This window comes from Branchiostoma lanceolatum, chromosome 11 (genome assembly GCF_035083965.1).
Source record: "Branchiostoma lanceolatum isolate klBraLanc5 chromosome 11, klBraLanc5.hap2, whole genome shotgun sequence".
Classification (NCBI taxonomy): Eukaryota; Metazoa; Chordata; class Leptocardii; order Amphioxiformes; family Branchiostomatidae; genus Branchiostoma; species Branchiostoma lanceolatum.
The window spans coordinates 9,650,269-9,666,889 of record NC_089732.1 but is presented as its reverse complement, the minus strand read 5'-3'; the positions used below and the strand labels follow the sequence as shown (position 1 = coordinate 9,666,889).

General features: G+C 40.8%; 1 protein-coding gene across 1 annotated transcript; it reads right to left on the bottom strand.

Moving 5' to 3' along the window:
* Positions 1-2,365: 2,365 nt before the first annotated feature.
* On the bottom strand, positions 2,366-15,378 carry LOC136444756 (glutamate receptor ionotropic, kainate 2-like). Its single transcript, XM_066442482.1, has 14 exons — positions 15,226-15,378; positions 11,879-12,037; positions 10,995-11,137; positions 10,452-10,590; positions 9,539-9,741; positions 9,274-9,327; positions 8,913-9,005; positions 8,331-8,450; positions 7,793-7,897; positions 7,012-7,122; positions 6,095-6,307; positions 4,945-5,687; positions 4,407-4,532; positions 2,366-4,015 (listed from the first exon to the last, which is right to left on the bottom strand). Exons 1-14 carry the CDS (start codon positions 15,311-15,313, stop codon positions 3,781-3,783), a joined length of 2,532 nt encoding a protein of 843 aa, XP_066298579.1. The 5' UTR covers positions 15,314-15,378; the 3' UTR covers positions 2,366-3,780.
* Between the last annotated feature and the right edge of the window lie 1,243 nt (positions 15,379-16,621).

The window sequence follows — 16,621 nt, the reverse complement described above, 5'->3', positions numbered from 1 at the left end:
CTTTCTAAAGTTTCATATGTTAAAAGTAGGGATTTCATACCCTATCATAGCCTTATCTGCAGTACCAGTTTCGGCCGTATCATGAAAAGTGACAAAGGAGACCGTCAAATTGCCAAATTTTGGTGTTTTTGAGAATGGGGAAATGGTGAAAGACTCGCAAAGGGGTTTGACATTTTGAGGCTTATTTGACCTTGAACTTGAATGTGCAAGCACGCAAAAAAAGGATTGTGATATTTGAGACATTTCGCCAACAATGCTAGACCCTAAATTACATGTTTCCTTTGCATTTCATCAATAGCAACACTTCAGTGTGCATTTCCTGTTAATTGTCACTTTCTGAAGGGCTACCACTTCCAAGGTCAATCGTAATCTATGAAAGAAGGAGATGTGGAACAAATGTAACGATATCTATGTCTGGCTATTGATCAATAGATCCAATTTCCTTTCAAAATGCTGTTAAGTATTATGGCCTCAACTGTGAATGCAATGGTGCTTATTATCATAATGTCTTCATGTGATATGCTGATAGCCAAGACATCAAGTTGCTTTATCGGGAAAATGCATTTTACACTTGAAATGTTGTACATAATGATGTACCGATGCCATAGAAAGGATTTATTGGTGTAATTGAGTGACTTTTGTTGCTGGAATACTGATGTGTCATAGACAAGACACCATATCAGACCACGAACAAAACGTTCAGAGTCACAGACCTTGATGATAGAGAGCTCCGGTCATCAAGCGTAACAATTCTTGAGTATGGCGTTTTTTTTTAGAATCACAGCTACCAAGTGTAATCTGCCAAGCCTAGTGCAAGATGACTATGCTTAAAGATACTTGGTTTCCTTAAGGGTGCGTGTTGTCATAAACTACAACCGCCCAATGACGGAGACTATATTGAAAATAAACACAAACAGTAAAGGAACGTTTGGTTGTATTATTATGTGATAGTAGTAAAATTATGTATATGTATATTCGTCGCTCTCGGGGTAACGTTTGTAGTGAGCGCCACAGATCCTCGAGACAAAGGACAACAATGGCCCTGTTGTCTGGATTACAGTGCTCCAGACAGACTAGACTGAGGACACTTGGTTGCTGTCCGTCAATAGGTACAGCATAACCAAGAATTGCCATACCCAAGACTTGGAGTAGCTCTATTTAATGTCTGTGACTCTGTACATTTTATTCGTGGTCTGATATGGCGCATTGTTTATGAAACATCAGTGCATCATTAGTATTCCAGCAACAAATGGCACTGAACTACGGTGACAAACTATTTCTATGCCATAAGTACATAATCAAGCACAGCATATATAACATATAAAATGCTATTCCCGACAAAACGACTACAAGCACATATCGTGGCTAGCAGCTGTATTTAAATGAATTATAGATTATGATAATTACCACCGTTGCACTGTTAAGGAATCCAAACATCTCACCTTTTTTTGAAAGAAAAGTCGGATCTATTGATAGACAAACAGACATAAACACCGTTGGAACTGTTAAACTTCTTCTTTTTCTATAAATCACAATTGCACTTTGGATGCGGTAGTCCTTGTACAGGAATGTAGACTCGACCACTTCTATAAGTAAAATGCGGGGCAAACATGTGATTTATGACCCAATATCCTATGACATTTTGGCAAAATGTCTGAAATATCGTAATTCTTGGTTTCATATGGTCGCAGTTTCGAGTTCAAGGTCAAGTAAGCTTCAGAACTTCAAACCCCTTTGCGAGTCTTTCATCATTTCCCCATTCCCGAAAAGACGGAAATTTGGCAATTTGACGGTCGTCTTAGATACTTTTCGGGTCGCGGCCGGGAGCGGTACTGCAGATTAGGCTCTGATAGGGTATATCGTTCAGTACTGAAAAATGTGAAAATATACAAGACGCTAGGCTTAAAACCAGTCAAGACTCTCCAAGACAGGTCCAGAAAACCTCACACACATTTATAGTTACCATTCAGACTTTTAAAAACACTACCTGACATAAGAATGACTGATTTTTAAGTGCGGGGTGGAGCTCATGTCAAGTCATTCAAAGCGCCACCTATATTCATGTCTGCATCATTTTCTCTCTTGTTCTTGACCTTGAGGCTTGGCCGGACCACCTGAATACCGAAAATTTATCATGTATAAACCGTTCTAGTTATAGGCTTTCTAATTTGGAGATATGCTTGACCAGAGTGGCTTGAATGAACGGCTGTACATGGAGCTTTTTGTCACTTTTCAGTCTTACATACGTAGCATTATAACCGGTGCAGATGCCACGTCGCTTAAAATACTTGATATTTTCCTTTTTCTCAATGTCAAGACATATCTGCTGTTTTGGTTAAAATCAAATCAAAGACAAAAAACATGCTCATCGGTCCAAAACTTTATTTTCTCAATACATAATTGATCATATCAATTGGGTACAGTCAAAGAAAGCAATTGCAAATAAATCTTTATGTTATATTGTGGTCAACCCTTCAGAGAATAATGCACAACGCTGAAACGAACTGTTATAAATAAACAGTTGTAAATAAACTGCTGTAAATCATCTATCATTAACAAAGTTGTGGTATTGTCTCATGACTTAAACTTAAAGAGACCGTCAGAATTTCAGCCACAGAAACCGAAGTGGCTGGGGGATTGTAAGTATGTGTTCTCTACTCTGATCAAATAATGTTCTCCTGCATTACAATCATAACTGTTAACGATGTAGAATCATATGGATGTTGAATGTAAGAACACTTTTTTACAAGGTTGAAATCATCCCCTACCAAGCCCATAAAACATATGATGTAAGTAAAATCATAACATACATTGACATCTCTGCACTTTGAATAGTTACCTTAAAAATACACTTTGAAAGTTTTTATATCAAAGATCTAATACCTCCATAAAACATAACAGCATTTTTGTGAACCAAATCATACCATTTTACACATCACTTATTCATTTATGACTGATTTAGAATACACTACTTACTTCACTCAATGCTTTAATTTCACTGATAACTTTTTTCAGATATATATGATGGCAAACTTTCAACCAGTCAGCAAAACACGTTACAAAATACAACAGTTCTACAAAATTATACCTGAGTATAGTTATGTCAAATCATACCAGCACATACAAAACAATAAGTGGAACGTTACCTGTTGGTATAAACCTTAACCAAACACACAATATCTGTGCAATTCTAAAGGACACAAGCTGGTGAAATCTTCAGTTTTCCTACAATTACCATTAACAGTTATATAAGTTAATATTCAGTCCTATCAGATATAAAAGTTTTCTTCTATGTACTTCTGATTCAAAATGCACATGATTGTGCATTACATGATCAACATTAAAGCGTTTTCTTCCTCAACAAATGATGTTTACTGATAACGTTTTCCCTGCTGCCTAACTCTTTAACCAATATGGAATTGGGTGCCAAACGGCTACTTCAGCGTGCTAAAGGATAATAACCTTTTCCCTTTTGTGTAATCCTTCACCAATACAAATGTGGTGCCAAATGTTAGCAGATTGATGGTAAAACACCAGAATGGTAAAATACTCTCATGATGTTTACACTAACATAAGACATAACACTTTGTGTTCTTGTTGGTATTGCAATCACTTCCATTCACCCTCACTGGCAAGTCAGTAATGTACAGAACACGCTGAAGTGAGTAACAAAATGGCAATGTAAGTGTCCTCTTTCAGATTAACCAATGACATGCACAATCACATATTCATTTAAGATTTCTCTTGTGTTGCCAAAATGTTCCGCTAGGTGGCGTTGTTTCACGCACGAAGAGCATCCAGTTCCCCGTCCTTGGCATCCCCTCGGTCTGCCAGTTCCAGGTTGCTTTTCTTCTTCTCCTTGTCCTGGCGCATGAACCAGACCTTCTCCGCCGCCATGACCAACATCGTCAGCGCGATCCCCATCAACATGAAGTAGAACAGTCCCGCGAAGCTCTCCAAGCCCAGCACGGATTGGTCAGTTGTAGAGAAGCGGGAGTCACATTTGCCTCGAGCCCTGCAAGGTGTGGACCAGAATTTATCTCACTGGACCAAAGAACCAAATCTACTTGATACTGACATGCCATATCTCTGCGCTGTAAATATAGAGTAGTACATAATAAACTGCCTACGTGTTAGAATTCAACCCAAAAATGGACAAGTGTATAGTTCGAGTTTAAAAAATGTAAAAGTCCTTTTATGTCCTAATCGCTAAATTAGTGCATTTGAAAATACAATCTTTTGTACAGTAGTTTCAAATTAGTTCTTATTCTTATTTTTTTAGTTGTTTAGACTAATCAATCTTGTTCCCAACATTATTTCTCGTATTTTGTATCTATATCAAGTTACAACTGTCTCAAAACCATCAGAAGGTATAAAAGGAGCATCTTCACATAGGTACTGCCCACCTGAACCAGCGGTTGTGTAGGATGTCCATGAAGCCATTCTCACGGAACTCTAGGATCAGTCGGTTGAACTCCTTGGTATAAGGAGACCCACGGGGCAGCATCATGGCCAGCGGTGACAGGAAAAATCTGGAAAAAACGTTAAACAGTCAGTAACAACTAGTCAGCAGTAAAATATCTTTATCTACTGACGTTTTGTTCAGTTTAAGGATGAAAATGTTTGGTGACAACACCACAGATAGTGAAACTGATACATGATTCAGTACCAAGGACAGGCACAGTGCATGGTACTGATACATGATTCAGTGCCAAGGACAGGCACAGTGTATGGTACGGACACATGATTCAGTATCAAGGACAGGGACAGTGTACGGCACAGATACATGGTTTAGTACCAATGACAGGCACAATCTATGATACTGATACGTGATTAGTACGTAGTATTAGTTTGCAATAACTAAGTAGAATGATATGGTAAAGATAAACACCTGTTACAGTACAGGCACCTTACAAACCAAGACTTATGATAAATCCTCCTTACTTCTCTCCCACTGTGATGAGATTACATCTCTCTTCCTTCACGATGAAGGCGTTCTCCGCGTCAGCGATGAACACAAACTTCTCCCACTCGGCCTTGTCCAGCAGCTCGTCCCGGGTGCCCAGGAGAACCTCGTCCTTGTTCTTCTTCAGGTGGTTGCCGACCGTCTTGTATGGCTCGTCGGTGGCCGTTTGCAGGAACTGCACGATGGTATTCCGGGCCAGCGCGCCATAGTTGAACTTGCTGCTCGCCAGCTCTTCTAGTGAACTCACTGTCTCCTCCAGGCGGGTCTGGGTCAGGAACGCGGCCAGGTTGGCGGTGTAGGAGGCGATGACGACAAGGATCACGAACCACCACGTACTGGAGAGAACCCTACCGGCGTACGAGCAAGGGAGGTACTCGGCTCCACCGCCTACGAACGCGCCCCAGGCGGACCACATGCTGTTGAGGAAGTCCCAGTTCCCCCCCTCCTCCGGCTTGACTTCTCCTCTCTTTGCCAGCTGGTGCCACTCGTACGGGTCCAGGTAGCTGATGACGGTGGACAAGATGGCAACGAGGAGGCACGCACCGCCGATGACCATCCAGACGGCAGTGCTGAAGGGCGCGAGGAACTGGAAGATACCGGGGATGGCCTTGGAGGGCCGCTTCATGATGAGGTAGTACCCGGCCATCTCTATCGGCTCCGTAAAGTCCACAGCCTCCAGGCGGAAGGAACGAGTGGATACCGCATCCAACACTACGTCAACCTGAGTCAAAAATATAAAAACAATTGGAAGATATTTCAATTGTTTATCAAGGACGACAATGAACTGCAATAGTTGTTCTCAAAATGCTTTAAAGTGTTTATAACGTTACACACAGTTGAACGTTATTCCTGAAATTTCAATGGTCATGTGGTCGCAGCCCTACATTCCAACTTGTTACTGAGTGTGGCACATCTTGTTTATAATAGCTCCGTTTTATCCATCAATATTTTGGATCCACTGGTATTTCACATCAGGAGATATGTGACCTAGAAATATCTGTAATTCCAACGTTCAAGAATACAAAAGAAACTAATCTAACATTACTCTGCAGTAAAATCAGCCTATTTATAAAGTTCAGTAGTTATTCATACATAATAAAACATGAAATATTGTCAGGATCCTCTCACCCTGTAGTTGAACAGCTCCCCGATCATCCCGTCCCACGACCCGTCGGGCTGTTTCTCGCCCACATGCGCGTCCTCCCAGATCTCCAGACTGTAGGTGAAGTTCAGGTGAAGCGCCATCTTGCGGATCAGGTCCATCAGGTACCCTTCGTATCGCTCCTCTCCCTCCAACTCAAAGGCGTCAGCGTTCTTCTTCACTTGGACATAAGGGTGTCTCTGAAAAAAGTATAGGTTGTTTCAAGACAGTCTCCTACGCAGAGCCTCACCCGTGGTCAATGCCATATATATAGTAATTTTATTTGCAAGTTCTTGCCCGTGGGCTAATTGCAACATGAAACTATGCGTAGCAAGGGTATACTGTACAGATAGTGCGAGTTAACAATGTTGACTAGTAGAACTCATGGCTATTGCAAAAAGAACAAAAAACTACTACGGAATACAATCTACGCTTATTGGGTTTGACTTCTTTTTTGGAAGCAGTGGAAGACTCTGCTAAACTAGGCTGAGGTTCCCTTTTATATGGGTGTGGCCACAATTACCAACTGCCAGCCAATCAGAGAATGACCTAAATGTTTTCTTTAGGTAAAGCTGATTCTCTGATTGGCTTACAGCTGATTAGAGACCAACCCACAAAAGCAGAAATCTTTATTTAGAGAACTGTGTGAAGAATTTTGAATTTTCCATCAACTTTGTATGTGTTGTTATATTACAAGAGTTACATGTTCAAGAGATTTAATCCAAGATTATCAAATTGGTCTTAGGTTAACTTTATACTGCTTGTCTTCTATGATATTATCAATATACTTTTCTAAACAGTGTAATTATGGTGTAACAGCACCATCCACTATTTAGCTATAGGTTACAAAAAAAACAACATAAAATGTGCCTCATTATGATTTGTAACAGTGCGTAAAGCGCACCTCTTTGGAGATGATCTTGAGCTTCTTGCCGCCCAGCACAGGGTTGGTGAGGAAGCTGGTGTTGAAGGTCGAGGTCAGGTTGGTGCCGCTTAATGAGCTCCATGTTCCAACCTGTGTACGAGGATGGACAGAACAAGAGATAAACCGGCAGACAAGTGTCCTGTGCTTGCATGTGTGTGTGTCTGTGTGTGTGTATGTGTTTGTGTGTGTGTGTGTGTTTGTGTGTGTGTGTGTGTGTGTGTGTGTGTATGTGTTTGTGTGTGTGTGTGTGTGTTTGTGTGTATGTGTGTGTGTGTGTATGTGTGTTTGTGTGTGTTTGCGTGTATGTGAGTGCACGTGTGTGTGTGTGTGTGTGTGTGTGTGAGTTAGTGTATGAGTGTTTGTGGGTATGTATGTTTGTGTGTGTGTTGGTGTGTGCGAGTGCATGTTTGTATGTATGTGTGTGTGTATGTGTGTGTTTGCATGTGTGTGTGTGTGTGTGTGTTAGTGCATTAGTGTGTTTGTGGGTATGTATGTTTGTATGTGTGTTGGTGTTAGCGAGTGCATGTACGTGTGTGTGTATGTGTGTTGGTGTGTGTGCGTGTGTGTGTGTGAGTGAGTGAGTGTCTGTGTGAAAATTGTGCTTGCTGAATTACAAATGTTTAGTTGAACAAAGATGGTCAAAACAAAATATGCCAGATGACATTGGCAGAAAACATGGTAGCAGTGGCTAAGAAACACTTATATTTTCACACAACCTGCCAATTGTCCTCCTAATGTTTTTATCATGTTTCAACCTAACCTTCTCCAGTTCTCTTCCTTTGTTTTCCAACAGGTCCATTTGAAGGCTGTCTCTGATCCCTTCTTTATCAAACGCCACTGTGCCGCTGTACCCCTCAAACTCCACCTAGAGATACAGATTGTTTTAGGTGCATAGCTCATACAATCTGTAAACTTAGTATGCATTTAAGTTGAGATTAGCATTGCAAAGAATTCACTGTTTGACGTTTAAACTTACGTTTTAGGTTCATCTTTAAATATGATTTCCCCCATGTTCCCCCATATATTGCGGTACAGAATCAAACAGAGTGAAGTACTGAGCAAAGTGCTATGAATATATTGTTTGAAACTTTATAGCAAATGTTGAGAACATGTGTAATGTTAGAAAGCTCCTAATAAAGTTCACTCGGGTCACTTCAATTATTGCAAAAGTCTCTTGAAAGAAGACAGAGTTGAGGCTGGACAAATGTCTGTTGGTGTTCCAACCAATGGGTCCACGCTACAATGATAAGATGTGACCATATCATGAGAACTCCATAGCTCTAAGAGGAAGTGCATACCTTAGTGGCGTAGGCGTGCAGCAAACACTGATCATCCCCACCGGTGTCTTCCACCATGTCAGCAGCAGTGTTCACCACCGTCAGCACAGCGTCGATCACAAACCTCTCAAACAAACGGGTCTACAGGGGGAAAAGGGAGCACACAAATACACATAAACCATTCAAACTCAAACTGGTGTCCTATTTATAATACATATAGGTGCACGGTAAGTCCTGTTCGTCCATATTCCAGTGAATTTTAGGATAGTAATAAGTGACCTGACCTCCATTGATATCAATCCGCCGGGTTATATAAATCCGCCACTTTGAAAAACAGTGGGTCTGAGAGATCTCTAATGCAGTACTGTACCCTCCAGGTATGCACGTTTTAGATATACAGGAGTGCATTATACTGGGGGATGTTGGGTTGGAGATCTGTCTGGATGTATCTTTTCAGTGTGGCAGAATTATGTACCTGGGCGGAACTATACTAAGTGGATGTTAGTTGTTTCACGTGCTTTTGTTACAAAGTATGGACAAAGACAATATCTGACAGTGTGTACTGTTGAAAGGTTTGAGGCACTTGGTAACTGTGTGTCTTACGTCGTCTCCCAGCTCAAAGTTTGGATGGAAGAACGTCATCCGGGCTCCGCTGAACTCATAGTCCTCCAGAGGAACTGTACCCAGCGGCCCGTTCTGTAAGAATTTAAAGAACAGTTTTTCCTCTGGACTTCTTTCTTCGTTTTCTTTGCCAGAGTTTGAGTGAAAACTGAATAGTACTGAACATGACAAAAGTTGTTGTTGCGTTTGATGATAACAGACTTGTTATCAAGGTAAAGAGAAATTAGAGAACTGTTTTTCCTCTGGACGTCTTTATGTTCAACTCATAGTTTTCTTGGCCAGAGTTTGAGTGAAAACAAAAAGTGCCGAACATGACAAAAGTTTTAGTTGAGTTTGAACTTACCAGACTTGTTATCACCCACTGGTACTGATAATTCAGCATCTGCATGTGAACCGCCTGAAGATGAAACAAGAGATCAAGAAATATGCAAGCTGGTGCAAGTTTAACATTGCTATTTAAATATTTTTCATATGGGTTCTCAATGAATAACACATTATCGATAGTTACTGACAACTTCACAAGACAATGATAGCTGTCAGAGAGAGAGAGAGAAAAGGCCAAAACAATACTCGACTACATTAGTTGAAGTAATAGCACAAATACGGACCCTTTCGAGAACGGTATTGATGATGTCAGAGTTGGTCATGAGGATCACGTGAACTTCACGTGACATCATGATCTGGCGCAGGAGTGACTTCAGCTCGCGCCTGTCGACCTCTGACCTGGACAGGAGGGGGATCTCCTTGACTCTGAGGAGCCAGTCTCTGTCTGCCGCCCAGTTCAGAAACTGTTCAAGGGTCCGGTAGGAGTCTGGAAAAGAATGCTTGTGTGATATTGTATCTAGATTCACCACAGAAAGGATTTTGAGAATCAAGCATCACTATTTGTTGATAAATATACACATTTTCTTTCACTTGAATCATTGCAGATACAACATCATCATGCGCACTTGCAAATGGAATGACCAACAGCTTTTAAAAAGTTTTGGTCAGCTTTTGGTTTGTTGAAAAAAACTTGTAGTAACGTTTTGTTACACCTAAAAAGCTATATTATGCATACATAATTAAAATATCCATGCCCTCGTTGTCATAGCCTGTCCTTGGTGCTGAAATAGCTTTCGTACACCATAAACGCCATAGAAGCTTTTTTGTTCACATTTGTACTTTTCTTTGTGTCCACGTTGATTTGTCTCCAAAGGTTTCTAAAAGTAACAAATAGTGCGCAAACTGAATTGGCAAAGTGGCATTTTGCTTGTTTTCGTCGTTTACTTTACTTTCCAAACAGAGGTTCGACTCCGGCTAGTTTTTGACGTGTTTTTTAGGAGTTTTGCCGGTCTTTCTATTTTGTCTTGTTTATTCATAATGGTCACACACACAAAAAAAGACCGGGACAAAATGATAAGCCCGACAAAAACGCTTAAAACACGTCAAAAAACAGTCCTTGCTTGGAGAGTGTGTTTACTTTATAAAAAAAACACGTTAAAAACTCTGTGCGAGAACGCTGTAACTACAGAAACTTACCGGCATACTTATCGTACAGGACGAATGCAGACGTCCACCTGTACTTCTGCACGGTGTCAATCACCATCTTACTCAGATCGATCGGTTCCGGGTAAAGGTTCATGACCCCTGGGCCCGAGTTCAAAAGCACACCGGATGTCTGTGAAAAAACAGGGACTTCAATACTCAACTTTTACTTATGACCTTTCATGGTCACTGTACAGCACTGTATCTATGATAATAGATCATAATCATTTTGACGTATGCTACTGGCGTACTGACAAGTAGAAACAGATAGATACCTGGTGTTATTTGAAAATAGTACAAATTCAAAGACTCCAACAAAAACACTCCTGCGGTTCCAAAAATCCATGCTAGAAGGACCGAATCTGTAACCCACAAATTTAGTCTCTCTAGCTGAATTTATGTAACTGCAGGCGTTTTTTTTTACAGTCTTTGAATTTGTACCTTTCCAATCTAAGCCTATAAGCTATCTTTCAAGTAAAATTAACGAATATAACTTGTTCAGAACGTGATATGTTGTGTCAAGAGGTGTGACTTTACCGATGGTCGCGAGACGAATAGTGCCAATAAGGATGTGTCGTTCTCATTGTGGAAGGAACAGGGGGCGCTTCCCTCGTCCGACTTCCGGTCGTTGTTGATGACTATGATGTTGCAGATATCCTGCTGTCGGAACGAGTTGACCACTGAAGCACAGGCACAGATATAACGTTACTTGAGTCAGACACAGCGCTAAAATATTACAGAACTAGTCTTTGTAATACAAGAGTCAAAATTGTTCTGCGCATCCTTGTACATGATACAGACATACAGGCAAGTATGTTTTTTTAAATTTGCTTTTAGGCCAGACAAGGACAATGTGGCACTGCACTCAAATTTTTGTGACTTATTTCAACAGTGCCGCGTACAGAGAACAGTGAGCTTTATATCGATAAGGTAAAGGTACCCCTGCAGCCTTTTTAAGGCCGTATGGGCAATGGTCATGGATTTTTATCCTTCCACCGCCTTTTCCCTCCCCAACTTAAGTCTGATACCAATTTGCTTTACACCTGTGTGGAGTGAGGAAAGTCAATTATTGACTTCCATGATCCATCCACCCCTTCATGGAGTCACGTGTTCCCAAGGAGACGAATCAGAAATGCTGGGTCATTTCTCCTGGCGAAAGCAGTAGTAACGGCCGAACATTTCACGACTTGAAATTTTGTCGTGCTGAAACAAGGTTACGTTTATGACATTGCTTAAGACAAACATAGATGAGCTTTCATGATTTCTACACCCAAAGACTTATATCCTGCATACTTGAGATATTCATTCACTCGCTGTCATGGCCTGTCCTTGGTGCTGAAATAACTTTCGTACGCTATAAACGCCATTGAAGCTGATTTATTTTCAAATTTGTTGTGGTAGTCAACGTTCTCTTTCCTCACCATTGTATATGGCGTTTTCGCTGGAGCAGTTCGCCTCGTGTTCAACAATGCTGAGCGTGACGTCACCGGTATCATAGTCGTCAGACGCGTTGACAACCTGTAGGAACTGACGTACCGTCTCGCTGTACGCCTCTTTGTTACCGGCCGTGTACACTACACCTGAGCAGGGGATACAAGAGAAGATAAGAAAACAGTTGTTGAGAAGCTGTGCTACCCAAAGGCTAAAGGAACTAAGATAGGTGCCATAATTTTCATCATGTGGTGTGGGAAGGACTTTTGACCAGAGGAGTTCAATGGGCGGCGGGGACTACGGGATCGGACTCTAAGAGAGCAACTTAGAATGTGCAAAGACGAATGTTGACAGACGTTTAAAATGAACAACTGAATACAGTAAAAATACCTTATCTGTGTCATCTACCGTGTAGATCACAATATAGATCTTTTGCGATCTGCGAACGTTCACTCTTTGTCATATGATGAAGGCAATTTCCATTTCTGAATAAACTATCATCATTATAATGATTAACTATTATCATTATCACTGCATCAATAATGGCAATATTCTATGATGTTTCATAGGTACATGTATGCACATAGACTTAAATTGAATAAAACTGATAATTCCTTTAGGTCCTTTCATAATCTTAGGGTAAATTTTGGGAAGGAAAAGTGTAACCTAGTTTCTTGTAAAAAATGGACACGAACTTGCCTCCTGGGAGATGAGTCATTACAAGTATTATTTATTAATTCATAAGCATTACAAGTATTACAACTTGACTGCCCTAAAACACGGGACAATAAAGTGATTATCACCGAGATGCGCATCAAAAATTCATCATGATATTCTCAGCGGACTCGTTTCACGGTCGCCATGTATTGTGAGAACATTACAGACCCTAATGCTGTTTTTGGCGCTCTATTATCTATTAGCCTCTACCAGGCTCCAAACGTGGCTGGAAAGAGTAGAAATAGGCCAAATAGACAGATAAGATACTAGAGGAGTTGGCCGGCTGCTAAAAACAGTTTGCCACGCCAGGCATGTTATCTGTCTATTTGGCCTTATTACAGGTTTTTCTTCAGTATTGCTGGCCAATAATAAGGAAAACTTGTAAAAAGAAAACGGTAACTTAGTAGCTTGAAAAAGATAATGACCGGAAGGAGTCTGCAACGGAGGTTAGACTGGAGCCTGGTAGAGGCTAATCATAAGTCATGGCCTTGCGTCTCTACAGCCTTGGGACAAATGGATAGGTAATTTGTCATCTGTGCTAGCTTGTCCTAATTGCATAACAGATCAAAAGATAGCGCGGCGTATCTTCCAACAGGATTATACCATTCCTCACAGATAACGCTATAACCTTTAATAAAGTTACCTCCGCGCAACGGTATGAATTTCTAATGATGGAATGAGATTAGCGTTATCTTGTCAACTTGTAGCAAGGAGAGCTTAAGTTAGTAACCTTGTTATCTTCTTTAAGACGAGGAAAGCAGGAAGACAGATTTTGAGGATAACGGACAGAAAACTATCACTGTAACGTTGGGCACTAGTCTAGTATTTCAAAACTCATGGCTTTTTCCATTACCACACCATTCAAGAGGTTAGAAGAAGCCAATTCTATAACCTCCATTAACATTAATCCGCAGGGTTACATAAATCCGCTGAAAAACAGTGGGTTTGAGAGGTCTTTAGTGCAGCAGCACCCATGTATGCTTACATATACAGGAGTGCATTATACTGGGGGACGTTGGGTTGGAGATCTGTTTGGACGTTCTTTTCAGAGTAGCGGAATTATGTACCCTGGTGGAATTATGTCTGTAGATGTTATATTTCTATAATACAGAAAAATGATATCTGCTCAGCACACTGAAGGCAGGCCTCAAACACAACGAGGTCCTCCTACAACAGAAAAGAAACTCCAAGAGCTAGTTGAGGCATGCTCGCAAGATGCAAGACGCAGTGGAAGACGGTGAAGAAAGACTGAATGCAGCTGTAAGACTTTTAATGGCTGCGGACGCAGAAATCAGTGAATGATGTACTAGTAGCCGTGCCATTATGTTTTTTACTGCCTAAATGTAAAAGCGTGTTAGTTTACTGTTATAAAAGCACTTCTTCAATCCCTGAGGCCAGGATGGTGTGATAAACATCCCACATTCACATAAGGATATAATTGTAATTTTCATTCCGAACAAATAGGCTATGCCTACCTGTCCCAGCGTGTGGTATACTATTGTGACACACCTGCAATTTGACCTACCATTACTTTATGTGCCACACAGGCCGTTTGTCTATATAAATACATGTTAGTTTAACGTTTGCTGTTGTTAATATCCTTGCACAAGAAAGTACAACAAAGAGCTTACGTTAATGTAAAGACTTTATTCTGTATCAAAAATTGTAACAAGACAATACATAGTGGAACGCCAGGCAGCCAAGCTGATGTTGCGGACCACTTAACATTACAATTACATTGAAATACAACAATAAAATACTAGAAAAAATTCGGTATACAATTTAAAGTAATGCATTCAAGTGCACATTTTAAAGGTGTCTCAGCTGAAATGTAGAGGACTACCATTTCCATTCTGAGCAAATGGGTTATGCCAACATCGCTCAGTGTGCGGTGTATCATTGTGACACACCTGCAGTTTGACCTCAAGGGTAATGAACCATGAAAATGTCAAAACAGAATGTTACTGTCTCTGTAGCTGTTTCTGTCACTGATGTTTATCTCTCGGGAAGTTTCAACACAAACAAACTGAATGGTTGCCTTCAGAATCTCTTGATTTGACTCACCACTTGAATTCTAAAACTCGTAGTGTTCTTTACGATACATTTGCAATAAAAAACAGCACGGCGGCTCTTGTAAGAATTCACCTTTTAACCATACCTATAAGGTCAGCCCTCGGGTACATTCTACATACAACTAGTGGTGTGGTAATCTTCCAAAGATTCGTATAAAGAGACCAAGACATTTTAAATCGAAGTAAAAGCCTTGATAACAGCATATTTCAACAGCCATTATATTTTGCATTCGAGTGGTTTTCTGAAATGTACATTAGGTTTCAAAAGACCAACGAGTAAAAATTCTTTGTCAACCGTAACATTGACGTTATGCTCCGCAAAGTCTTTCTGTTGACGATCTCTGATACAGCGAAATCGTCGCGATCATACCCTCACATGTATTTTTTTTTTTTACATTTTTTTTTCCACATGTATTGTTGGCACGTTCCGCAAAACTGAGGACTGGTATTTCTGGTCATGCAATTTACTGACCTCATATAACCCCACTAAATCTTTGAAGTTTCCAGTCTGAAGAAAACATTAAGGTACGACAAGTATGGTTACTTACCGACGGTGACTTTGACCGACAATGCCGTGTAGAAATAAGCAGTAAGAATAAGAATAACTGCAGAAGTCCTCAGGATAGGCGAGATCATGGCGACACTTAGCGATCCAGATTCAAACAGAGCAACGCTAGCTATCAGCAAAAGTGGTTAGATCACTTGCGGCGAGGTCAGGCGCTAATCCTCCTTTGTGTACGCCGGGTCATGAATGCATATTGTGGGCATGTTTCAAGGATGGCGTAGACGTAGGTCGCTCTTGGCGGTTAAGTCAAACCAGTGACTTTTTTAAAGGTCCTGTAAGTGTGTCAACTTAACAACAGCATCGGTTACAAATAATCAGTGGTTGTAGAAATTATCTTGAAACGCTGTCAAACACCTAGTTCAACACCATTTTTTGTGTCATAAGCGGGGCAGTTCAGCAATTTAGAAAAGTGGACAAAACGGATCCGGACCGCCCTTATGATATACTTTACAGGCTCTCATATCCTTCCTGAGAACACATTTGTGAGTAACGCTACTGTTCCCTGGACAAAGAGATACGAAGGAGTTCGACGTTTTACGGATACTAACATTAGTCTGGACATGCGCCCGGACGTTGTGCCCTTGGGAATGGCACTTAACACAAATTTCCTCACTTCACTCAGGTGTAGATGAGTACCTAGCTTCGGTTAGGGACGTCCCTCGGATAGGACGTTAAATGGAGGTCCCGTGTTTGGGGAGAGCCACACCCCGCGCACGTTAGAGAACCCACCACACCTTTCGAAAAAGAGTAGGGGCATGCCCCGGTGTGCGATGGTCCAAACCTTACAGTCCGGTCTGGGTTGACATCTTGAAAAGGTGATAGTCACCTGTTATGTCATTCCTTCCACAAATGTGGTAAATCTAAATAAATAAATAAATTAGGATCCCCATTGATTACATTATTAGCCAAGAGTGAAGTAGTTTGCAAAAAAACCTATATCTGAAGACTAAACAACGGAAGTGGGAAAAGGACAATTTTGTCTTTGCTGGCTAGCTCACTTGAATAAACCTAGAAGCCACGACTCCACGACTTCATAATCTGTCGTTCATAACAAAATCACAAGATGTCTCTTCTGCCACAAATAATACCCGTTAGTAAGTGTCATCATATGTCGTTCACGGCTTAACCGCTAGCTGTTGCCTTTACATCAGCTTCTTTTCTGGCAGCAACTGATCGTTGGAAATTAATGATAATTGAACACAAAAACAAAGTAAAGAAAATCATGTGAGACAACATAAAAGACATTGAAGTCGTTGAATTAGGCATTCATATAAACAATAATACGTTGAAGAGATAAATGAGAGAATGTGTGTGTGAGTTAGAGAGAGATGTAGAGAGAGAGGGAGAAAAAAAAACATTTTGTAAGTATTTCTATCATT